The following is a 27,489-nucleotide window of genomic DNA, read 5'->3' as shown; positions in this document are numbered from 1 at the left end:
CTGTTACTGCCTTCTGACTATGGAATGCAATTCTGGATGACATCAGATATCTTAACATGCGCTCTTCGTTAAGGGCAGAGGCTAGGGAAATGTTGTAGAGTGACAGTACGATGTAGTTTTGATCACCAAGGGCATAAATGTGTGAATGATTTAAATGGATGGATACTTTACTAATTTATTACTAATTCTTAAATCAGTATGTTGTAAGATTAGTTTAATGTATTATTATGCTTTATTTTTCGCTATTATACATACTGACCTTACATATAAAATTATTATTTGAAGTTCTGTTATTAGTAAGCTGTTTATATGTATGTTATTTTATTCAATTAATTTCTATTGTGTCTTTAATAGGATACATTTTACTGAGGATATATGGAAAAAAGGACTGTGTAGTCCTAACTGTGTCTAATAAAGCAAAGTTTCATTCCATTTCATTTTTCATTTTAATTAGTTCCTTCCTTTTCAAGGTAACTATGAAATAAACAACCATTTTGATTTCTAACTTTATTATTCCAACAAAACAACAATATTTAGTATTAACAAAAACTTAACAATCAAAAGCAAAGAGTCCATTTGGAATCACCCTCAAGGAACGAGTATTGTCACCAGAAAGGATGGTAATGTCTATACACTTTATGTCTTGGATAAATATTACAATACAAATATACTTTGATAAACTTGCTTTACAAAAATACATTTAGGCTTTATAAACATTCTTAACACTAATGTGTACTAAACTGGAACAAATTTAAATTATAGTAATAGACTATCCAAGCAACGTATAGGTAATACATCTAAAGGAAAACTTTTAAACATGTTATACAATAAATTTTTAAAGTGTTTATTGAACAGATATACATCTCCATTAAAGGCCATTTAATAACATGTATCAACATAAAGGATTCAAAAAGTCAACTCAATAAGAACATACATAGCTGAGAATGTTATATGCTTAAGTCGTCAGTAACAAACAACTTTTATCATCTACATTAAAAACATCAAATAAATATAAACACAGATTGAAAAGCGTAACCAATATGCTGTACATTACATGAATGTTAATTACTAATGTTGATATGTTACTCATCACTTAAAGAACAACAATAGCACAATGTACAATAAACAGTTTAACAGTAAGTGATTATTTAACATCAATTTAAAATACCTGCATTTGGTTCAATAAAAAGTCAGATACCAGCCAAAACAAAGTACTACTTAAAATAAAATAATAATACTCACTGCAAGTGCATTTTAATATTAACTGATGAAGTTATTGTTTTGTACTGAGTCTTGCGGAGTTGAGAAGATTGTGCTTATCCAGCCATTTCTGCTTTTACTAATATGAGACTTCTAATTATCTAAGTATTATTGGACAGTTAAATTGTCATGACAAATATGTTCACACATTCTTAACATGACAATATACCTTTGTCACTATTGTACTTTTAATATGATTTTATTGGAAAAATGGCTGAGCCATTAAGTTTATTTTTAAATGAATTATAACACAACAACAGCTTATTGTTTGAAATTATTAAAAAAGATTATATATTATATTCATTGCGTATAGCTGCACCCATCTCATTGATCTTTGTAACAAAATAAAATTAAAAAATGTAGGTGGGGTCCTACTAAGTAGAACAATAACTATAGATCAGTGGAAATAGGTGTCATAGATAGTGTGGAAGACTTGAAAGGAGAAAACCCCTGGGAAGCCCATAACAGAAAAGAATTATCCGTGATAAATGTCTTATAATTAGGATTATCTGTATCCATAATATAAAGCCATCTTGAGATTGTAGAGGAAGAATAAAATGGTTGATATACAAACAAAAAGTATATTGTTATTTATTCAACTTAAATTCAGTATTGGAGTAGTACTTTTACTTTTGTGTGATACTAAATTACAAATATTGAAGTTAGGTTAAATAGACTATATGCATAAATGTAGATTAACCATTTTATTGTAGTATAAAAGATGAAAAGATGTTAAAAAAGTTATAAAAACAATTTATAACAAAAATGCATTAACCTTTGCTTATTATATGAACAGAATGATTCAGGAGTTATTGTTAAAAGAACTAACAAATGTTAACTATAGACGTTAAGATGAACGTTAATTAACAAACATGTTGAAATCCGACAACGTGTAACAGGGGCTTACCTTGAAGAAAAAGGTTCTCACGATTCTTAAAAACTAATAGAAACATAACAGTCAGAACCTAAAATGCTGTATGTAAATCATAGATTTAATTGAAAAAGTTAAAACAAATTAAATCTAACACTGTTATCATACATATAGAGTTATATACTAAACTTCTAACAATAACAACAAACAATATACAGAAATGCTGCTGACATGGATAGTAGCAACATGTAGGAGGTACTGGAGACTCATATACGAATTCTTAAGTGAAAAATACAAGAACAAACAGTTTAAAGTAAATAACACAGTTAGTGAAACAACCAAGAGACTGTATTGTGAAACAAGCTGATTTTCATTGTGGATAAGAAATATAGACTTTGACAAACAAACAGAATAAGATGTGATGTTGCGAACACAATTAGGAAGTTAGGGAAAAATCTACGCTTCAGTTAGAAGGGAGGTGAGGACAAAAACATTTTTAACCAAACTATGTTGAGTAAAATATATATTTATATTGTTTTAAATTCACTTTATATGTCTAAAAAATATCTTAAAGTTTAATAACTTTTTTATCGATGAAGTATCTAATTTTATGCTTATCAGTTGGAAATGATAGTAACAAGTACGTCCAATACAAAATGTCTAACTCAAGTTAATTTTGGAAATTTCATGCTTATTGTATTTGTCTGTATGACTTAATTTTAATTTCCGTTAAATGCAATGACTATGAATTTGTTTGCCAGAACATTCAACAGCGTGAAGTAAAATAATCAATAACAAAGTATAAAAAAGTATGGTTTTGAATTAGGAATGTTGAACTAGAAGCTAGTCCATTCTCACGGATTACTACTTCTACTAAGCTTTCATTTTATACAATTTTAAATATGCTGTATATTATTGAGGGGAAGGAGTGGGCCAGCCTATTTACTGGTCCTTGCAAGGAATATAGAGGTCAAGATTTACAATAGTTTCTGCTCATGAGTCTCTCCACTTTAAAGTAGAAAATACTTTCAAGAGATTCATCCTATCTCAAATATTTTACTCATAACTTCACATAGTTTGCAAGGTAAAGAACAATTTTTGAGTAAATATATGCATTGTTAAGCATCTATAATAAAATCATAAATTAGTAATATATTGTTACAGTGATATTAACAAGATAATAATCAATATGGATAATGTGTTCAAATTAGTTTAACTAAATCTTTTTTAAGTAGTAACTGCATTCAAAGTTTGGAAGTCACTTTGTATCTCTAACAAGGAATATGTAATTTTTGTTAAATTACTAAATTTTAACTGCAATTGGATTTAATCAATGAAAGCGCTAAACATATTTTATGTACTAAATAACCTAAAGTAATCAACTTTTGCAGTCATTGAGATGAAACTGGTGGTAAATAAGACTTTATAATTAATTATGTTATTGCCATACTAAAAATTATTGGTGCAATATTACTAAAAAAGTGAATATTGATAAATTAAATTCCATATTAAATAGAAAACCCTAATAAAATACTATTAATCTGTAAATGTTGGATCTTGAGAACTTTAATTACTTTGCCTGAGAGAGATTCTTATGTTTCCAAGTATTGAGCAGTTTCCATTCAAGATTGACTTGATTTTCAGAGTTAAACTTTCTAACAATAGTATTAAAAAAAAACCTTTTCCTTTATTCAAAACTTGGTTAATACTTCTCTCAATATTTTCTTACATTCAAACAACTAAGAACTATAAAATGAGTTTATATACTTCTTTATGTTCACATCAAACAGTAATTTAATCATCCTAGGAATTAGTCAGCACCCTTGCATAGTTAATTTCTTAAATAAAAAAACTGAATTTACAAAGGAGCAAGAAAACTGTATAGGGTGGCAGCAAAAATTATTTTTATTTAAAATTTAACCCTCTGGGTAGAGGACAAAGTAAGTACTTTGCGTTGATTGCTACTGGTAGCCTCTAACATTAGGAACATTATGTTTGTGGTTTTATAAGGGTTAAGTGAGGTTCTCATTCATCCCTACTCCACACCGTATCTAAAATTGTCTGAATGCCCATGGAACACTTGCAAAAGTTAGATCTTACTTAGTACAAGCTGAGTGTGAGAGTTACATACAGTACAAGAGCTGAGAGCCAACTTGCACTGCACAAGCACACAACCTGGCTTTCCTTGAAATCAATAGAGGAATGTTTCCTAAGAAAGCAATCAGTTTTCAGCCACACTAGTCGAAATGGGATGGTGGTATCAAAAGTGTTAAAAATATGAAGTGATAATTTTTCCTTAAATCATATTTTCCTAGCTTGAAAGATCTACAAGCTAGGTACTATTAACATATAAACAATAATTATATCACCATCACCAAAATAGATAAAGAGACATATTAAAAGTCAACATATTAAGGTCAGTATATGGTTAGCTGACACTGATTTAACATTCATTTACTTGTCTGTCAATCAATTTGTCAAGTTAAAAAAGTACGATTATATTTGAAAAAAGTAGCATTATATTAGAGAAAAAAGTATCATTTCAAGTTTTTAACCCAACCCGTTTGATACCCTCCCATTTGAATCCCACCAAAGCTAGTGCAGCTGAAGATCTATTTCTTTTCAAAACAAATTTATCTATCAATTTGAGGAAAAACTAAATTGTGTGCTTAGGACGTGTATACATTAGAAGTAATCTGGTGGTGTAAGCTTGCTTGTAGAAACAAAATTGAAGAGAAGTGTTGGAAACAAGCGGCAACTTGTCAGTGCTCACCACTCGCTAGTTCACGCTTGCACATGCTTGTCTACTCCTGATCAGGAAACAAATAGATTTGTTTTTCTGGCGAGCTTGCTACTGTTCAGTTGGTTTTGGAGTAGTGACAGCGTATTATCTACTACATTTTATAGTTGCTTGAAATTTGTCTCGAGTTGCTATATACATAAGTTGAAGTAACCATAAGTTTTTCTTCAGGCCTTACATATTTTCTGAAATTGGAATGCTTTATTATTTTTTCGTGTTATTCTTTCCAAGATGTAATAGAATGTGTCTGGGCATCATCCTAAAATATTCATGAAACTTATCTAGTTGCTGAAATAGGTTTAGAAAAAAACAAGCATACTCCTTATTATCATTTCGGTCCAAAAATATTCATTCACCCGCTCTTTTCTAACTTTTTCCATATCTAACCCCAAAAAATTTAAAACATCATTGTCAAGCACAATGTCTTCATCATCCGACAGCTGCGTTTCAACTGACTGTTGGGAGCGACTTTCATTTGCTTGCTTCTAGAGTGACCACAGCACTGATTAGGCAAGCTTGCACAAGCATGCACCACCAGTTTATTTACCCAAGCTTGCTTCTAATGTATATGCACCTTTATACAATGTAAATTGGCTCTTGGTTCCTACACTATTAGTGTTACACAGTTACTGCTTATATACTATTTTCAAGTACCGTAAAACCTTGCAAAAGTCATCGTTGATCAAATTAAAATTTTAAAATGTACTGCACTGATAGTAAATCTAATTACTGATTCACATCAAAGGAGGGAAGAATAAAAGGATCACTCATGTGAAAGGTACCCCTGAACACAAAGCTATATTTTGTGCTAGTACATCATTACCATGCATACATTTCTCAACTCATGAAATTCCTTTCACAGGTATACTCCAACCAACTCAGGAAGTTGCCACATGAAAAAGAATTAAACAGATCATGAAACAACTTATATGTCTAGAGAAGATTTCTTTCTTCACCAGATTAATCTTTATCTGATCATGTTTGTGTGGCTGCAAATTTTGATGGGTTTGTTTGAGGAAACTACAATTAAGATCAGTCAGGTTGTTCATCTTCAAAGAGTGAATCAAAATATGAAGCATTAAGGAATTTTCACTAATAAATTTAATAACTTTAAAACAAATAAAAAATGATAAAAACCTAAAAAGATTTGATTGTGGGGGAAGGGGTGAATACTTCAAAAAATAGTGTTGTCTATAAATCATTATTGACAGCTAGGATAGAGGAATAATCACCATGGACATTAACTTTCCTCTTTCCTCCTAAGAATGCTCTCCTTTAAGCAATAATTAATAGGTCTGAAAACCACTTACGACACTTAAAATACTTCCTCAGCTTTAAAATGTTTATTATCCATGATAAACAGTACAACCATCTATTTAAAAGCCTCAGCAGCAGAATGGTGGAAAGGGTAGGGAAGTATATCAGTAGTGTTACAAGATGAAAGTTGGTGGTATAGTCCTAAATAATCTCTGAATGAAATGTGCTCAGGGGCAGAATACTTCAACCAACTTACACTATAGATTTTGATCTCAAGCGTTGGACACTATCATCCATGATAAGTAAAATACTGCCAGAGTAGAAGTTGATTTGACCTTAGTTTTTAAGCCTGAGACCTAGGAAATCGTAACCTCAATGAAGCTATTACAAATTTATTCAATACATAAATATAATGGGGGAAACTAGTTCAGGCCTCGAAAATAATATTTTTCAGCCCTGGAATACAACTACAGTACACCTTTAATTCATTTAAGTGATAGGTTGGAACATGAAAAGCTTCCATCATCAGGATGTAATGTTTCATCAAGTAAGTTTTCTCAAAAGTAGGTTTATAGTTGTAACACAAACATTAGATGAGGCAAACAGAGATAAGTAATTGTAAGAGTTTGAGATGTTCTTGTCTTCCTGTACTTCTAAATTGTCACAAACATTTTCAAAGAAAACTACTAGATCAGAATTCCTGAAAGGAAATAAGTCTTTGGTAGCAGTAAGTAAAACACCACTTTGTGTGACATGCAGTGACTCACATTTGTGATATCATACAGTATACTTCTAAAACAACATATTAAAAGATCACATGCCCAAAATTATAATTACTGGCTTTTGAAACTCATATTCAGCTACATATAAGTTACATGAAAATAATTGTAACTGATCTTAAGTTTTCAGTTTGACCTTATTCTTCAGTTTCAATACTTGTAACATGCTGAATCATTTGATAATGGTGGTAACAATATCATAGTGACATTAACTAGGTTTAAACCTGGTTAGGTAGTTCTGATTAGGCATCCTGCTTGATTGATTTGGAGTTTTTATCAGTCAAATTGCTTATCTTTGATTTGGCACTTTGTCTACTTGATTATTGTTGTCTACTAGTATACTGAAAATTATTGACATTTTCTTGACGCAGTAGACTTTATTAGGTCCAAAATCTGATTCTTGGACCAAAATCTCAGATACCATAACCACAGCTACTGAACGACTCATAGGCAGTCTTAATTATAGTAATCCACAAAGAGCATACAGAACCTAATTCCTAGTTTTAAATTTACTTTTCATTTCATTTTTCCATGTTGTGTTGGAAAGAATACCCGGGGTAGTGAGGTGCACTTCATCTCACTAATCAAAACTTTAGGTCAGTATTATTTTAAAATCAAATCTTGATACACTAGATTGTATTTTGCTAAATTAAGGAATTTATTAAGCTATATTTGATGATTACATATGATTTGAAAACAATCAAAGAATCTCAATCATTTGCTCATCGAAGATATATTGAATGGCCTACTCTCGCAGTAGTGTTGGAACCCACAGAAAGGCCACTTTATAAGAACTTTCAACAATACTGGAAACTGATTTTGACTGTAGACTGGAATTTTACTATTCCTAGATTTTAGACGTTGATAATACTGAGGAATTTCTAATAGGCAGCTTTAAAGAACTCATTAAATCTGGGCCACTTGAGATGACCGCGACAGTTACAAAAATGCAGAAATATTTGACACACTAGGTCTAACACTCACACTCAACTCAGGGTTTGGGTCCTACTAAACTTCAGAATCTGATGTTCATAAATATAAAAATGGTGAAATTAATTGATACTGACGATGACTATCATAAACTGCCATCATCTTCAAATTCTTTTCCAAGTATTTCTTTCTTTACTAAATATATTTTATTTTATATGCTTATTTATACTAATATGAAAATCCCATCTGACAGGTTTACAGTAAATGTTTGTTTGTAATACAATAGTGAATAAAACATATTTTGTGAAACAATAACTATAAGCAGATTTATTTGATGGTGTAGAACTAACCACTGTGGTATGTTTGAATATTAAAGATCATTTTCTGACAAGAGATTTATTTTGGAACTTGATTGAATAATTTAAAATGAAATTGCTGGATTCCTTTATATCTCAGATGTTACTAAAATGATGAAGGATGAAAATTAACTGAGATTAAAATAAAGTTTGATGCAGTTTTGTTGTTAACTCATTTTAGTGGACAAGTCACATATCATTACAAGAATATGCCTAACTGTACTATTCAGCTTGAATGTGCTATTCTTATTATTATTATTAATAATAGTTATACAATAGATTAATATTATATGGTACAGCATATATAGAAAAGCTGTTCTAATACATTCTAACAAATTGGTACACCTTATTTAGGCCAAAAAAAAACAAAAACAAAAAACAATAGAAATGTTAATGACTATATACGAGAAGGGTTGAAGTTTCACATTAACATGAAGTTCGACACTGTTATACTTAACTTAAAAGCAAGGAAATAATAACCATGAATATGTCATCTACAACAATATGATAAAATATGCAATTCAAACTTAACTGTATTTTCTAGAACTAAAATATTTGTTCCTTGAGCATGATTTTTGGACTGACTGTACAAGGTCGCGCTATACAGGGGTAATGTGCATCGTGCATGAACGTGCACAGCGTTAGTCTAAGTTTAAAAAATGTGTAAGTAACAATATGAAGATGAAATGGTTGGTCAGATTCAAATGCCATGTTAGCAAAGCAAAGCCAATGTGTGTTCGCTGCTGTAATAGGGAAAGTTAGCCATGTGCTGAAGCCACAACTATTCATCCCACACTCTTTTTAATCCATTCAATTTTTTTATGTTGGTACATATAAATATAATAGATAGTTTGTACAGCTTTGTTTTGAATGGTTAAAAATAAAATTTGAGTACTTTTAACGGTATAAAAATTATTTAAGTAAATGAAAAAATTTATTTGTTTAAAATAAATAATAAATAATAATAAGTTACTTTACAAAAACTGAAAAAAAGATTTTTAGTTATTTTGTTATCGTTATGGCTAGTTTCATGTTATTGATATGTAGATACCGATCACTTTTAACCGTCTATTCATCTCCTAAAGCTGTAAACTTGAGTGAGGATGTGGAAAGTAGAACAAGTGCAAATATTGGTAGTACTGTACATTTAATGATACACAAAAAAATTATGCGGTACAGAAGCAATTGTACCTTTTTAATCACTACCACAGACTTTAGGTAAAAGCAATAAAGTGAAATACCACTATTTCTCCCAGAAAATTTTCTTTATCACTATCACAGCTTTGATGACTTAGTGCCAAAGGAAGAGCCAAACTTCCTTTGTTACTCTCACAACCTTGACAATATAATATTATAATATATTAATTGCCCACCTTTTATCACTAATGATTACTGCAAAAGAGATGGCAACACTCCTATGAGGTTGACAACGAATTGAAATAATACCTTTTTAAAAGTAAAATCTATTACATTATTTTCTGGAAAGCGTACTTTTATTTAATAAAAATCTGTACCTGCCTAAACACCTAAACCAATTTTAATGAATATTTATTTCCTTTTTTTGGAGGGTAGACTTGGGATTTCAAGGACTGAAATGGTATATATTGATATTCAATGCTAGATCTAATTTTTATATTTTATATAAACATGTTTGCCCTGTTAGGTATTCTTTGATGTACCTGGGCGAAGAAAGACAGATATGGAGTATTCCATGAGTGCCTAGGATCAAATGACTGTACCCTGAGAAATTTTTGAAAATTTAAGAATATTTCTTGTTTCTTGATCCCTATGCTCTCTGAATCTACAAATCGTCTATTCTTTCCTGATAATGAATAACTAAAAAAATATAGTGTGTATACCAGTATTGGTAAAAAAGGAGAACACTGTTAATTTTTAGATGTGGTCTGCAAGAGAAATGGTGATAGCTTTCTATGCTATTTGAAAGTTTGATAATGAAACCTGTTTAAACACTTTTATCACTTCTAATTGTAATTACATGATAACATGTGAATCAGAAGTAGTCAGCTCTCAAAGGAATATTTAAGTTTGATAAATGTTATAAACTTCTCAAGAAAAATACAAAGGAGATCAAATCTATTGATGAAGTTTTAGATCTTTGTACTTTTCTATGTATATAAAAGTGTTGTTTAACATATCTACATATGGTCCTTGACATTAGAAAATTACTTGAATCAACAGATTTCTGTGAAATGTAGAATTTATGTACTACTTTTGGAAGGGATCGAACTTAATGGTTAGACATGTACATTGACACATTTTTGTTGATATCCCCCCAGGACTACTATTTTAAGTTTTGTTTAATTCTATTTTAAGATAAAGAACAGGAAATGTCAGCCCTCCTGAACAAATGGGATATCTACAATGAGACTGAGAAGGATATTGTGCCAGAACCCTTTAAGAAGATTAATTTAATTATGAAGCACCCCTCATTATTTTCCATTTAAACAAATTCTCCTCAAAATACTTTTTTTAAATTCAGTAGAACGATTAGTATCTCCAATAACACATATACTGTCCAAAAAAATTTGGACCAAAATCCAAAAATAATTGTATAATCAAGCACAAATATATTACATAACATTCCAACTATTATTTAAAAAAGACTTATACTTTTTCTCCATTTGAATATATTTCCAGAGTATATACATGACATTACACCAAACTTCAGGAGGTGAATACTTACACCAAAATAAGTAAAAAATTTCTACTAAACAAGTGTGTCAAAGTTCTTGGTTCAAAAGCTAGGGAACTTATCATACAGAGTTAAATAAATGAAATACCAAATGTTTTGTCATTTTAGGTACTTCTTATGCATCATATGACTTTCTTGCTACTTCTTTCGGGCAACTTGATGTAAAAGTGCATGTAAAAGTCACTATTTTGAAACTAGTTAAAATATTTCCTTTATTCTTTTATCTAAGTCAGGTTTTAGTAAGACTAATAAATAAAATAATACGATGATGTAACTCAAAACACATATAAACAGATGGCAAACCCAAGACACATATTTACGGAACATTTTACTTATTTTGGAGTAAGTAATCAACTTCTGAAATTTGTGGCAACACCGCAGAAATACTCTGTTGTTTTTATTCAAATCTACATTATTATGTAAGTTCTTTTATTTTAATTTTTACAAATTTTGATTGAAGATTGCCAGTTGCAGAAAAAGTTTCCAAAAGTCCAACTGCACAGATTGTTTTTCTTACAGTGCACTGTTGAAAGGCTGTTCACTTTCAAAACCTCCATGTTGGAATTTATGGCTGTAGAAAATAGATGTAGGTTCAGAAATTACATTACCAAAGTTTAATATTACTTCAGATAGTCAGCCGTGAATTTTAAATACTATTGTTTATATTAACTTAGGATTTATACATAAAAGATTGCTCTGCACAGATGACAATGATGACATTTTTTATTCTTACTGAGAGAGTTTTAAAATTTTAATATTTTCTTGTGAGAAACTCAGTGAAAACTGAAAGTAGGCAAATTTAATTCATGTGGGTGTAGGTAAAAAACTATAATCTGTACATTCAGTATATGTAAGTACAGATACAGTTTATTTTACACAAAGTGATTGTGTTGTTTTGATGCATGGACAGTATATCTGCAATGGTAGATAAGTCATTAAAACCCAGATTATAACTGCGCTTTGTGTGATGTAGCGAAGCGTGCTGTGGTACGTGTGTACAGTCTAGATACACTAATACTATGAATCTGACCGTTAATATTAAAGTTAACACGTCAAGGAGAGGATTGATAAGCCTAGGTAATTCACAGATCTGTCAGTAACTCTGTGAGTACATTGTGCGATAGTATTTACATATTACTTGAATACTCAAAACAATAAACAATTCTGATATTTGGGAAAATTATTAAAAAATTCAATTTATTATTAACAAAAGTTTTAACACGTAGTTTTTTGTTTGCAACAGTAGTGAGCAGGTGTAAAAATATTGAGCAATACAGCTACTATTTTAAACGCAAAAGAATTATTAATCCATCAAATAAATTTATTTATCACCTCTTAATTGTTATTAAATCATTTTAGATCTTTAAAGTATTCAATGCATATAATTCTTGAGGTGATAGAAAGTCAAGCCGAGTCATGTTTAGTGCAGCTGATGTACAAGCTCATCACATTTTGCAGCAAACATACATATGAAAGACTGGCTCAAAATGCAAAGAGTGTGAGATATTTCAATTAGGAAAGCAAAAATATTACTTGCTTGCTAACAGCTTTTAAGAACACTTGAAATCGCAGGTAATGCAATTGAAAACAACTGGTTAACTAGCAAGCCTATAGTATTTTTTGAGTTTTTTCTTTAATTACAATTTAAGTATCAAATTCGAATAACTAAAATTCTAAGCAAAAATATTTATGTATAAGTATATACAAGTATATACATTAATACTTGTGTTTCATAGCTTTATTTACAGAAAATATACACGAGTGAATTGATATGATAAGTGGCAAAAAAACCCATACATAACCTGAATAACAATGGTCTAAATCCTCCTATGGAAAATAATGTTAGCTTACTGGTTAATTTAACCCAATAGAGAAGTATCATTACTTCTTGATGAGGAAAACAGCGAACACACACCTCATACAAACAATGATACAGGAGCTGGTTGTGTTTCTGTGTTGAGAAGCCGAGATTAGGACTTGAGGTGAAGACACAGGTCCTTGTATCGTTACAGCAGGGCTTGTGCTGCAACATAATTACGTAATTACTGTAAGTACTCCAGTACAGTACAGAGATACACTATAGTACCATCTCCAGTACACACTATTGTTGTTTACCAGGACTGGACAATACCAGTGATTAAGTGAGCAGTTCAGATGTGTGTTTTAGTTGCTATTCAATATGGATTTGTTTATTTATTTGTATAACTTTAAATAACACTATTATTTGCCCTTAAAATTAGTTTATCTCATTTCCTTGTGTGTGTGTGTGTGTGTGTGTGTGTGTGTGTGTGTGTGTGTGTGTGTGTGTGTGTGTGTGTACGCGCATACAAAATAATTTAATAACAAAAAGTAAGGTCTCTGTGGTAATTGTAGCATTCTTACTGGGCAAATGAGGAATCCAGTTCAAGTTCCGGTATGTATATATGTTTAATATGTACATGTACGTGTACGTGTTACAAGTAGTATATGTATTTCTTCTTATGGTTTGTACTAATTCATAAATCAAACTAAAAGAGCTAGCATAAATATCTGAGTGAGTAAGGGAATTTGGAAGACACTGTATTTTGCGCTCCTTCAGTTGTAAGATTTTGCGTTTTAGATCCAGGTACCTTTTAAAGTCTGATGGTAGACTTTCAGAATTATAAAGACATACATGAGAGACAACAAAAGTTGTTAACAACACATGCATCATGCTTTTCCTTAATATCCTTAATCATGCTTTTTAGTACAGCTATGGAGTTTCATGAAGTGCCTTGAAACTAAAATCTATGTGATTTTAATATTGTAAAGGAAGAGATTTGACATGTGTGCTTAAAGTCTCATAGGACACTTGCATCGGAACCCATGCATCAAAGGGTTTTCACATTAATGTGAGAAACATGCCGTGTATGGGGCCTGTCGTCATATTAATATTGTCTGGGACTATTATACTCTGCTATTCGTTCAAAAACGTGAACTTCAGGTACTGACTTTATTATATTAGAGGTTACCATGGGTTTTACCTGAGTAAACCAACTGTACGGTGTGTGCACTAGGTGTAAAATATAAAAATTTGATTTTGGGGTAATATTTATGCAGACCAAGACGGAATATCAATTACATATGCCAGCGTATTACAAAGAATGCAGGAAAATAATTATACCACAAAATGTGGACATTTTGATGCAATTTTTGTAATTTTTTATATAGAATTTTAAGAAATGACTCGGTATTAGGTATCTTCACAATATATCTCTTAAATAAAATTTAGTAAATTACTATATTGTAACAATGATTGTATTTTTTAATTATAACACTTACATTGGTATTTCATTTAAGAAGAACATATTTACTGAACTAATAATTAGTCTATAGGATTGCTATTTCATCAGTAAAATTAAATATGATTATAATGTCATATTTCTCATATTTAAAAATGTGTAAATTGCAAACAAACCTTACTCATAGATTATGTATTTAGATGGTGTAGTAATATCTTTTTGTCATGGGCATGAGTTTGTCATGTATTTGGTGATACGTCGCAGATTATGTGAAACTAAGATTTAAAATGAAATATGTAAGTAACTACATCTTTATACAATCTTGTACTAGTTACGAGTTTGTGGTACAATCTATCATTTAAACATGTATGAACCACAAGAAGCTTATCTTACCCATAGGTGATTCCCAGGTAAAAATGAAAACTCTAGCCAATCATGCTCCTTTGACGCATTGCTGTAAAACAAACCAGTACAATAAGGCTGTTCTACAATTGCTAGCTGAAGGTTAATTTTTAAATATTTCTGTATTAAAATATTATCTGTACATTTGTAATAACTAAGCTGCTTTTGTATATTAGTGTTCTTGCATTTACAGTATTATCATATTTAATCCTATAATGTGAATAAAAAAGCTAATAAGAAAGTGTTGTGGCATTGGTTGTAACTGAATTGTTATCAGTAGAGAATTTAACTCTACCAATGATGCCACATTCATTTCCCACGAGTGTGTCAGGTCAGGTCTAAGAATCCGGATGGAATTTTAAGTAATATATTTTAAATCAATCCCCAAAAGGGCGGAATTGATTTAAACTAGACAGTTTATTACGTTTTTAGATAGTTTAAATATGTCAATAAATTTTTAAAGTAACAAGATTTTTAACTAAATAATTATTGTCTTCTCATATTTATGTGATAAATTGTTAAAATGACATTCAAGCAAACAAAATGGGTGCATTAAAGTGCATTTAATAGTTGTTAAATATAAATAATTGAACCCCACTCGCAATTTTTGTGCATTGCATACTCAGATCTTGATTTGAAAAACTGCAGGCCTGCTGACTGTGCAAACATGCTTGGTTAAGGAGATGTATATTATGTTTGTTTGGTTGCAGATGTTTTCCAAATTGATTTAAGTTGTTACTCATACAAATTTTCATTGTCGTTAACTACTAATTTATTTGAATCTTTTGATACTTTGGTATAAATTATTTATCCAATTTTGCTTTGCAGAACATCTGAGATTTTTCAACCTAGTATATCAAATACAATTTTATTAAATCATGTAAAATATTCACACTGAGCTAACTTAGTTGTGATAATGGTATATTTCATAGGTACAGTCATGGGATATTTGCAGGTGTATTAATGGGAAAAAACTTAATTATGATAATAGGATATGGTTTAGACAGGAGTGAGCAGCTTCCCAAAAATCAAATAGATTTTTTAAAATATTTGGACTATACTTTCAATATAAATAGTACAAATCAACATATTTAATAAAGGGGATCCAATTAAGAAGAATCACCTGAAAAAGCTTTTGACTAAGATAATGTTTTGAACATTCCATGGAGCATTTCCATTTATTGTGTGTGACCTGTTATAAATGGTAAACTTTATATCAATAAATATTAAACTAGTTTTTAACATCAACAATATCTTTTGTGTGTATAGCATTGTTATTAGAAACTACTGATTATTAAAAAACGTTTTTCATGAACATATCTTGAAATTCATGATTGTAGGAGCATACATTTGGATGATGACTATGATGATGGTTGTGGCAAAGACGTACTTTCACTTTGAGATAAAGTATTAACTTTTTTCTGTGTTGTATAGCAAATATTTTGAAATTCACAGACTAGGAGACTGACTATATGAGCTAGTGACACATTCCTACCAAGGATCTTCAGAATACAATGTCAAAAAAGACCATTGCCTCTCACATACTTGTGGAAAAAGTTAAAGTTAAAGAAGATTTTATTTTACTGAGTGAAATTAGTGACAATAAGTTCTCTCTAACATTTAACATGAGTTTCCTAAGAGTGGTCCATGGTGCACTGTCAAGAGATAAAATAAGAGAAATATCATTTTATAAAGTTGAATTTTAACAAATCACATTTTGTTGCACTTAATAGCTGACTTTATGCACTATAACTATTATTTACTCAGAATAAATTATACATTTGATTTAATTTTATAAAATTAAATAGTAAGATTGATTCTACTTGTTCAACAATTTTATGGTCAAGTCACTTGGTCCTAAAAAAAGTTCACAACGTCTGTGAATGCAAGGTAGAATCTATAGCCAATCTGTTGTCAGTGTGAAAGTACCTCAATCTGAGAACTAGTTTCCAATCAATAAGGCCAACATTTTTGTCAAAATAAAGACACAGCAGGTTTAGAGAAGGTAGGAGCTGCATCAGGGGCTCGTAAAACCAAATATATAAAGTATTAGTATAATAATAAATATTTCGAATTTAGATGACGGTTTTACTTGCATGGATATAAAACCATCATGTACAACTTGTATTGTGAATAGCATCATTAACTTGTAATTTGTATATAGGTTTGATCTATTAACCCATAAATCTATGTTAGTTTAAACAACTCTTGGAAATTCATGAGATGATTTTTCTGAGTACAGTTGGAAAATAAAGTGACTTTTTTGCAAGAAAATTAATAGTAGCAGGCAAACAAAATTCTGCATTTTACAAATTTCTCAAATTAGCAGTATTGCACATTTAGCTTCCTATAAAGTGGTTATCAGAAGAGTTGATTTTACCTGCTGCTCTAGATATTGGTCAAATTATGCTCACAGAGTATGTCCTGATCAACTTTTGAAAATATTACAGATGAACAATACTATAATGAATGGACAACATAACTGTAGACATTGCCAATTAACTTTTAATCCCTTCACGGTTTTTTATGTAATATTACATTCATAGCGATTGTGTAACAGTCTGTTACTGATGTAATATTATACATCATTATAATGTTCCTGTTTTATTCTGTTGTTTGCTTTAATACTGTGAAAGAAGAATTTCTAGGAATACCGCGCATTTCTAGGAAATATTTATAGCATTTTCTACTGGATATAAATTTTCTTTGGTCGTCTGTCATGTGCGTTTGCACCTTGATAATTTTGCTTTAGTCACACAGTGCAGACAGCTACTACATGTTATTATTGCACGACATCTGTCCTGGAGTATTTTGTGGTTTTATTTCTAGTGTGTTTTATCTGACGCACAAATAGATTATTGGCTTTGTTTGCGTGATGATGACACGGACACGATTAGCGAAAATGACTTAGTGGACAATATATAAAAAAAAAACAGAAAAAATAACTTTTTCCATAAACAAGTATATATCTAAACTCTACAAACATGTATCTGCAAAAAGCTGCGAAAACTAACATAATTTTAGTTACTAAAAGGGTTAAATGTCTTTAAGTTTACCTTGAAGTTTCAAAGAAGACTTTATAATCCAGTTAGATGAAACAATAAATGGCCAAGTAGAAGCACATTTAGTCTGTTACTTTAGACTTGTTAATTAAAAGCAGCTTATTGAAGATTTAATATGTGGTTAAGAGGTTGAAATAAAAGTAACTACTTTGAAGGATTGATTGAAATTGTGTACAGGTTTATGACTAATAGCAAAATTAAATGGGAGAAATGTATTGGTATATGTACTTATCAATGCAAGCTGGTATCAGGAACTAAAATCGCGCATTGAGTCTAAAGAACCAAGTATTTTGTGAATAATAGTGCTTCTTCTATACAAAGTAGCAACTTTTTTATTTCAGAACTATAAATAATCAACCATATCATTTGGAACGCCTTACTAAAATATATGGGAAGGATAGTGCTAACTTACAATAAGATATGCTATGAGGTCTCTTAAGGTATGCATTGATAAAATTTGTACTGGCGTAAAAACTACAATAGTAAAAGGAATATTTGGTGGGAGGCGGGTAGTAAGGAGTATTAAGCTTTCTGTACAGGAACAAGCTAGTTTATAATTAATACCTTAATTAATCTTTGCTGATATCTCTTTCAATAAAATCAAATAGAAACGCACAGTACTTGAATTCAGTTACAGAAAAAAAGTGTTTCAACCACCTGATGAATATATATTAATATTATACTAATTACTGTGATAATTAAATGTATGTATTGCAGATTTGTAAGACTAGGCCTACTGAAGATGACAGATTACAATATTATATCTGATGAATTGTTATATTTACATAAGGGCTTCTTTAAAAAACATTTTACAAGACTTATATGCAACTTTAAGAAAAAAAAGAATTTATGTTTAAAGGTCCAACAGAGAACATTTTTGTTCCCCTATTTCAAGTAAATACTGCTAAATATATTGAATACTACAAATTTTGTTCTTGATCTACTTTGCAACCGGCATCCTACATTTAAAATACTATGATGGTATGGGAAAAGTGAAAGTTCAATGTTTTAGAGAGTGTAAGAATAACATGTAGTTTCAAACAACTTTGCTAAGTAAAAGTTTTTGCTACACTGTATGAATTTAATTCCTGAGTTGTTAATGACCAGTGAAATATGTGCAAGAACTAAAAGGTTCAGTAAACCCTTAATCAAGTGATAAAATAATTAGACAAGCAAAACTGGGTGGTGAAGAAGAAATTCAGATAAAGGACATCACCTGAAGTATTGTGATTCAAGTGTAAGCTTATTTACCTTACCATGCAATGTTCTAAAAATGCATGAATAATTTCTTTATGTTTCTAAAGATGAATAAAAGATTACCTTTTTGAGGAAGAGTTCGTACAGAGTCAGTAATGGGGGAGCTGCCCAAATCCTCAAGGAGTTTACGGGAGCGTGTGGGCATATCTGGAAGAAGTGGCATGGCATGGGGGGTACTGAAGTCAGTGAGGGGAGAGAAGTCGGTTAAGCGTTCATACACACCACAAGTATAGTCGTCAGTTCGGAATGTGGAAGCGATGCGATCCATGGATCTATCTTCAGGAGTGCGTCGTGACAACCTGTTACGAGTATCATACAATTCGTCGCCTTTAGCACGGCCTGAGAGCAGCAGGTCATCGATGGACTTTAGGACACTGGAGATAGCATAACCACCTCCTGAGTGGCCACCAGGTGTGAATCCCAGCTCTGCACTCTCCCGGAGTCGTGCCAACCTCAGCAACTCCTCGTGCAACCGTGCATTTTCCTCTATCTGTTGACGGCGTCGTGCTATCTCAGCTTTGATTTTTGCTTTCTTTTCCTCTCTTGTCAGCTGGTCATCATCTTCATCACTGCCGTAGGGGGAAGGCTGCCAAGAGCGGGGTTTACGTAACGCCTTATTCACATCTCGCCGGCGCATATCCAGTCCATCACTGTAGCGACGTACATCGTACCTGTTCAAAACAATTTCACAAGTTCCAGATGAGTTTTCACATAAGAATTCAGATTGAAATTAATTTTTAATTAGTTATATTTTAATGTATTACCGATTCTGATTACTATAATTTAATATAATATTTCCTTTTATCAAAATGATAAGCACTTTTGGCTGATAGCTAAAAGTTACCAATCCCATCCTGCTGCTGGATAACAGTCCAAAGCCATTAAGGGACATGTAAAAAAATGTTTCTGTAAAAAAACTTGTAAGCCTTTCCCATTTGTAATTTGATCAAAACAGTGTCTGATGATAGGGCTTCAAGTTTTAATGAGCAATAAAATATTGTAAAAACTTATTATTTATATTATTCCTTACTGTACTTTATATCCTATAACAAGTAAAACCAAGTTTGCCAACCATGTTAGACCTCACAGAAACGTTAATGAGGCTTCCAAATCAAATGTGTGATAAAGAAAATAATTAAATACCAAATGTTTTACAATTAAAAAAATTCCACATTAATTATAAAAAAAATTGCATATAATAGAATATAACACAATCACAAAATATGGGAACCACTAAAATATTTATTTTTATAATATAAAGTTCTTGATTCCTTCTCTAAGAACACTCAAGTTTTTAGCTTAAAAATGGAATAAATTTAATTATGTGCAATATTTTACATTTGATAAGAAGCTTGAAAAAAGGATATGCTATATGAAACTTAGCTGTAATTTAATGGCATCCAGAACTTGAATCTTCTTTGTTCAACTAGTATTTTTCACATAAACAAGTCTTTGTAGATGTGAAAGACTTTTACATGTACTGTTTAGTAATATTTTCCTTCTACAGGAAAAGCAACCTTAAGTCAGTTTCCTGTTTGAGCCTGGGTGCAACTAAATTGCTGTCTCCGAGTAGGTCAAATATTTAGGGCTGACTCTGGACTAAAGGATGACTTGGAATGATCATTAAAATAATGTGTTTCATAAGGCGATATGGATCCTCCTAATGTCTAGACGCTTTGTTGGCATGGGTTGGGCATATTGTTAACCACACATGGCCCTTTGGCTATATTGTGTGATTAGATTTTAATAATAATGGTTTGATAGTTTGGTGGACAAAGGTGGAACAAGCCCAGTCCCCTCTCCAGTGGAAAAAGATGTCTAACTTGCCAGTGTAAGGCTAGTCTGCTTTAATAACAGAAGCTTTGAGGAACAGCCCCACAGCTGCTCTTGAGGTTATTCTAGGACTTCTACCTCTAGACTTATAGTTTATAGCTGAAGTATATAAATCTGTTTATGGAATGCAAGTTGTGGAGAACTGAAGGGTAAGGTCACTCAATTTGGGCAATCTCACCTATTTTTATAGTGGAAGGCTAATCTGGTTATGGGAAGCATAGTTCATCTCCTAAAATAGGTCTTCATGGAAGTTCGAGAGTACATTGTTCTCCAGGCTTAAATCAACGGTATCTTAGTCTTTGCCAATATGGGACTGACTAGGTGTTATGTTAATCAGAGAATAATGATATCCAAGCTGGTATTATGAATCTTAATGCATTATCTTTATGACTGGTAAGTAAAGAAATACCCTATCATTCTAGCCAGTCGTCATTTAGTACATCTTAGATGGGTTCCTGGTCATTTCGAATTTGACGGCAGTGATGATTGGCAAGAAATATATTTATCAGTGTTAAATGTAACAAAAATAATTGAAACAAGACGCTTTGAGGACTAATATTTGTTCTCTTTACGATATAACAAAGCAGGTCAATGATGATCCTGCTGCCATTGTGTTTATATTACTTTTATAAGTTGTAAAACAGTGATTTTGGAATAGTTTTATGTTTTATTGTGACTTTGTGCTGAATTTAAAATAAAGCTGCTTTGTAATGTTGCTTGACAGAGTCATGGAAGCAGAGGTTAAGCGGAAGAGAGGACTTTTAAGTCCTAACTTCGCCTTTTTAAATAAAGATATTTTTCATTTCATTTCATATTCAGTGTCATATTTCCTTTCCTTTTGACTTTCTGCGTCTGGAACCTTATGTTTTAGGTTGGACCACTGGAAGAAAAGGTTAGATAACTGTTCTTAAAAAGATGTGTACCAGCTATTATTTGGAATTCATTTTTATTTCCTTAATAAAAGCATAAAATTAAATCATATTCAAAACCAATTTGATGAGACGAGAAATGAAAGTTGATATGGAAGAAATTAATCTGAGTGAAATATTAACAATATATTTTTACATTCATAATAACAATTGTGTATTTAGTTTTAATTTTTAATGGATGAAAACTGAACCAAAGTGACAATAAATCACTTCTGTAAAAACAAACTCTCTACTTGTAAAGTCAGTGTTAGGTGCTAGCTCTCTTAGGTTTATTTTGGAATTATTTTTTCTAGATGAGATCAAAAATAAAGTTATGAATAAAGCAAATAAGATAGCTTCCTTCACATAATTGTTCTTGACCCATAAAAGGCTTTGAATTGAAAGGGAATTGATCTATGCAAACATTTACCACTTTTTTCTGTTTCACAGGAGTCCATTTCTCTGATAAGATAGAGTCACTATCCTGAACATATGCAGATTTGAAAATTTAAATGTAAAAACTACAGAAAAAGATACTTAATGTAAAGATACGTACTGAACTATAGGTATAGAAATATGACCCCAGGGGTCCCATGTATAATTAATGATTTGGTTTAAATGTTGTTTATCACACTGTTCTAAACAAGATGTTTCAGAAATGAACCATCATAATTGTATGCTTTAAAGTCTAATGTCTAATAAATTATAATAAAATGTATAACTAAGACTAGTGGTATGTGACCTGTTGTGGTCTGTGAAGTGATGACCGTTGTCGAGCACACTGTTTATAGCTGTCTCTCTCAGAGCACCTCCCGCTACTGCGTACGATGATGCTAGGTATGACTGGGACGGGTCCCACTCCGCTCGCTTCCCATCGTCTATCGATTCATACTCATACGATTTGTAAGGTGGTCTTAGAGAGGGGTGAGTGAATCCTAAATAACCCTGAAAGCAGTCATGATGACAATTTTGTGATGTTAAAGTAACTTATTGTGTTGATATATTATGGGAGAGGCTTTTTCGGTGGTCATAAAAGTATGTAGGTTTAATGTGTTTTTAGATGTCACCAGTTTTAAGACATTATTTGGCAAAAAAAGACAATCTTGCTATGGAAAGATTTTTATGGTGGGCTTCTTATATCTAAAAAGTATAGATTATACTATTTATCCAAAATAAAGATTACAAAATTTTTTTCTAACTTCAATGAAACTCTAACCATAAAAACTAGGCTAAACTTCGATTTCAAGACATTTTTGTTTATTTAAAAATTAAATAAGACTATTTGTTTTGCATAAGCCTTACACATGTAATGTATCACATGTCCAGTATTTACATTTAAAAGGCTTGAGAACTATATACAAACTTTTTCATTGTAATAAAGTAATCTTTAATGATTGATCAGAGGTTTTTTAACAGAGCAAAATAAATCAAATCTAACTTTTTTATAAAGTTGAGAATAAACAGCTTTTCCTCATAGAAATGAACTTCACAAAAAAACTAATTTTGCAATACTGAGTAAATTTTATCATCAAAACCTATTTTTAGGTTCTGCGTGACCCTTGCAATTAAAGAACAGGACACCGTTTTGCAGGGGTCTACATATGTATTCGTTATTAATACATGCTACATTTTAAAATGCTTTATGTTTCAAATTTTGTTTTGGAAGAACATTAGTGTCCACTTCTAAACCTTCCTCACATATATTAGCTTATTCAAATTTAATTAACATACATATTGGCTGTGGCTTAACAACATGAACAATCTAGGGGATAGCCTGATCCCCCTCACACTTGAAAGGCTTAAGATACCACTTTCCAAAGACTCCTTTCGACTATATATGTGAGTGATCTACTAAAATATTCTCACTATTTGTAATCTTGGTACTAAGAGCGTATTCTATAGCAGAACTCCAATGAGGGCATTGATATGTTCCCATTGAACATCCATTGAAGCTCTAGATAAAACGACACTGGGGATCTTTATGGGGGATCTATACAAATGAAACGCCACTTATATTATGTATATCAATGAATTGAAATACAAAGATCCTTTCTAAACTCTCAAAGAGGCCAACAAAACTTTAGCACCTTCCTATTATTGCAATGAGTAAAAAGAGGGTCTAAAGTAGTTGTACTCTACAAAGGTGTCTTTGAAATATTTGAAATTATTTTTAAAGCTAATTTAAACATTCCTGTTGATCCCAGAGGTAGTCATGACAACGCAGGTCTACGGTGCCATGGACAATCATATCACTCCAATGTCAATTTTGACCTTCAACACTATAGACAATTCAGTCATCAGTTACTTGACCTTAGGTGTTTATTTCAATTATATCATCTGCTGAACAACTTACAGTTTTTAATGTTTTAATTTTTAAACTCTAAATTACTAACTCTAAAAACTATAATATTTGGTGTCGGCAACAAAGTACATTTTTATGATACAATTATCAATATAACATATAACTGCTGGCATGTTATATTATATTTAAAAATTAAATTTTTACTAGTAATACATCAAAAATGTATAAAATGATTAGTTTGAGACACTTTTGCCTACACTCAGAATGACTCTCTGACAAGATGTTTCGTCTATGTGTAGGGCGTAAGCGACACTGCCACTTAGCCATTTCTTTTCATCTCTGTTACATGTTGTAAAACACTCTTGACATTCACTATTAAAGTATCATGAGTACACGAAATTACACACAGATCACTCATAAGCTATCAAATCAGTACTGGGAGTGTGTGCTCTGTTAAAACTGCAAAGGGATCACACATTCGTGGTACTTAATTCAAGAGCAAATTCGTGATCTGAGAAGAGTTGAAATCATAAACAAAATAATTTACAAATAATTTTCGTAATTTAGGGATTTCATATTATTTATTTATTCTCAGCTATGTTTTAAATGATCTATGTTGAAAATAGTGTGATTAAAAATAAATATAGTTTGAAAAAATATCTGTTTAAAAATATTTTTAGAATGTTATTTATTGTTCTTTGATGACTTCTTGACTGGTATGGTCTTTGAAATAAAAAATGTTTTGGATATTTAAATCATTTCTTGGACTAGAAGTTTGCTTTGTCAAATTTGACTGACTTTTTGTTTTTAAAAGAATTTTGTAATATTTCCCCGTTACAATAATTTTCAAAAAAAGTTACATTTATGGAATTCTGTGTGTTGTTTTATAATCTTGTTAAGTTTCTCAGGAACATTTACAGTGGAGTTGCAATACATTTTACTAGTAGAAGGACACATACTTTATTTTATGACTGTTCTAAAGACCTCATTCTATGATTTCTAAGACACACTGTCCACTTTATTACCTTAGTAAATACTATTATAAATATGTATTTATTTGATATTTACTTAGTTGTGTTCTTTTATTTTTGAAGTTGCAATATTTTACCATCAAGATACTTAAACAAATAACTGTTCAGGGAGATTTAGTAAAATTTTAACAAAATTCAACGATTTGAAGTGCTACCTAAAAATTGTATGCTTACCAAACCAGAGTTCTATGTGCAAGTGTGATCTGGGTTTAGGGAATATATCAACAAATCCTCAAATTTCGCACCAACTCCAAATCTAAAATATTTAAGTAAGGCTGATTGGAAGTTTCTGTTCAATAGTACTGTTGAGTATGGCATGTATGAATACGTTATTACAAAGTACAGATTACTGCAGCATCCAATTTTAAAAACACGGTTGTACTTACTCTTCCATATTCGTTTTCTAAGCTGCTATCCTCTTTCCCAGGATGAATGTCTAAATGAATTTTAGGGTCAGAAAGCTGTCTTCGATGTGTCCGAATTTTACGGGATCTTCCTAGGCCAGAGTAGACCATCTTCCGTTGAAGTTCTAACCTAAAACAACTAGCTATTTTTAGCTTTATAAAAAAATTAAACAAAAACACGAATAAAAAACGTGCATGATAAAAAAATCATGCAGAGTATTGTTTCTTCACTGCAAAGCAGACAATTATGAATTAACTATACTTTGTTTTACAGTATGTCTGTTGCATGCAATTTTTACACTAATATTGTTGAATTAGTCACAGTTTAATTTATAGCATTCGAACTTCTCATTGTCTTATTAGGACATACTATAGTGCTAAAAAGAAAATATACCTGGCCTTGATATGCTTCTGAATATTTTAAGTTGAATTATTCCAATATTCCAATGTAGCTCTGGAAATGGCCCCTCATTAAATTGTAACAACCAAGACAGCATTCAGATTAATTTTACAATTATGCATCAAAACGTGCAACATTTACCCTCACGGTTGGAAATTTTAAGAATTAATTTGGACGAATTAAAGCCAGACATCATGGCAATTTCTGAGCACAAAATGAGTGAAAACGAACTAAATATATTACAAGTTCCGGGTTATAATATATGTTCTTATTATTCTAGATCTTCAGTGGGCGGAGGAGTAATGATATTATCCAAAACACATCTCAATACTAAAAAATTAATAATTCCTTCAGTTCAAAATTTATTGATTGACAAAATATTTGAATGCTGTCTGGTTGAGGTATTACTAGAAAATTTTAACTGTGTATTATGCTGTATCTACAGATCCCCAATACCAATGTTTTTCCACAATTTTATGTCAAATTTTGAAGGTTTATGTTCTATTTTAACTAACAAATACAAAAATGTAATATTAACTGGGGACCTGAACATTAATGTTTTAAAAAGAGATAATTATTACAAAGACTTTGTGAGTGTACTTAAATCACACAATTTAGAATATAAAGTTGACTTTCCGACAAGAGTAACATTACAATCAGAGACAGCTATAGATAATATAATTAGTAATATTAAAGATTATGAACAGCAAGTAACAGCACTCATAACACACATCTCAGACCATGATGCTCAATTACTTGAGATTTTTAACTTACATATAAAAAAGAAAATTTCAAAAAAATATTGCAGGAATTTTAATCCAAATAATATTGTTACCTTTAGTAAATGTTTATCTCAGGAATCCTTTATGGAGGTATATCAGTCAACAATTAACACTAAGTATGAAACCTTTTTAAATATTTTTGTGTACCATTTTAGTAATAGTTTCCCAAAACTTATGGTAGATATCAAAGATAAAAAAATTGATCAATGGATCACTGACGAAATAAAATGTAAGAAAAACGAAATCCAACAACTTGAAAAAGAATTTAGAAAAAATAAGGATGAACATTCTAAAGTTTTAATCAAACATTCCAAACAAGAATTAAAAAACTGTATAAATAGGAATAAGAAACATTTTTTTTTATAATAAATTAAGTAATTATAAAAACAAATCTAAAATGACTTGGAATCTGATTAAAACTGAGATAAATAAAGAATCAACTGCAAAGCATAATATTAACATTGAACAAGATGGAATTTTAGTAAAGAACCCTATTCAGATAGCAAATTTATTCAATGATTTCTTTGTATCAGTAGTTGAAAAATCTGTTTTACCAAAGATTCCTCAGGGTAATAGTAACTTACTGTTAGAAGACAATTTTTCAACCCAATCTAGGTTTAAGTTTAAAACCATAACAGAAGAAAATCTTAAAAAAATAGTTAACTCCTTTGAAAATAAATTTTCTGCTGGCAATGATGATATTTCCATTGATATTGTAAAAAAAGTCCTCCCTGTTATATTGAAACCCTTATTGCATGTGATAAACTCTTCTATTATCTCTGGAATATTCCCTGAATCATTAAAAATTGCTAGAGTAGTTCCCATTTTTAAAAAAGGAAATCCTAATGATGTGTCATGCTATCGTCCTGTGTCATTGCTACC

The 27,489-nt window shown here is 30.9% G+C and overlaps 1 protein-coding gene and 1 long non-coding RNA gene across 2 annotated transcripts in view; both read right to left on the bottom strand.

Annotated features, from left to right (window-relative positions):
* Positions 1–492: 492 nt before the first annotated feature.
* LOC124369231 lies at positions 493–15,057 on the bottom strand. Its single transcript, XR_006923053.1, has 2 exons — positions 14,620–15,057; positions 493–12,989 (listed from the first exon to the last, which is right to left on the bottom strand). It is a non-coding gene; the product is annotated as an uncharacterized LOC124369231 (long non-coding RNA).
* A 3,742-nt stretch (positions 15,058–18,799) lies between these two features.
* Positions 18,800–27,489, bottom strand: part of LOC124369230 (mediator of RNA polymerase II transcription subunit 12-like) — a 68,204-nt gene continuing 59,514 nt past the window's right edge. Inside the window, exons 11-13 of the mRNA XM_046827104.1 lie at positions 25,408–25,555; positions 22,431–22,633; positions 18,800–19,618 (exon numbers count right to left, since the gene is read on the bottom strand). Coding sequence (XP_046683060.1) covers positions 18,958–19,618; positions 22,431–22,633; positions 25,408–25,555 — 1,012 coding nt within the window. The 3' untranslated portion in view covers positions 18,800–18,957. The remainder of the gene's footprint in view (positions 19,619–22,430; positions 22,634–25,407; positions 25,556–27,489) is intronic.

The sequence above is a fragment of the Homalodisca vitripennis genome, chromosome X (genome assembly GCF_021130785.1).
Source record: "Homalodisca vitripennis isolate AUS2020 chromosome X, UT_GWSS_2.1, whole genome shotgun sequence".
Taxonomy (NCBI): Eukaryota; Metazoa; Arthropoda; class Insecta; order Hemiptera; family Cicadellidae; genus Homalodisca; species Homalodisca vitripennis.
Note: the sequence above shows the minus strand (reverse complement) of the source record. Positions and strands in the feature narration are given on the sequence as shown.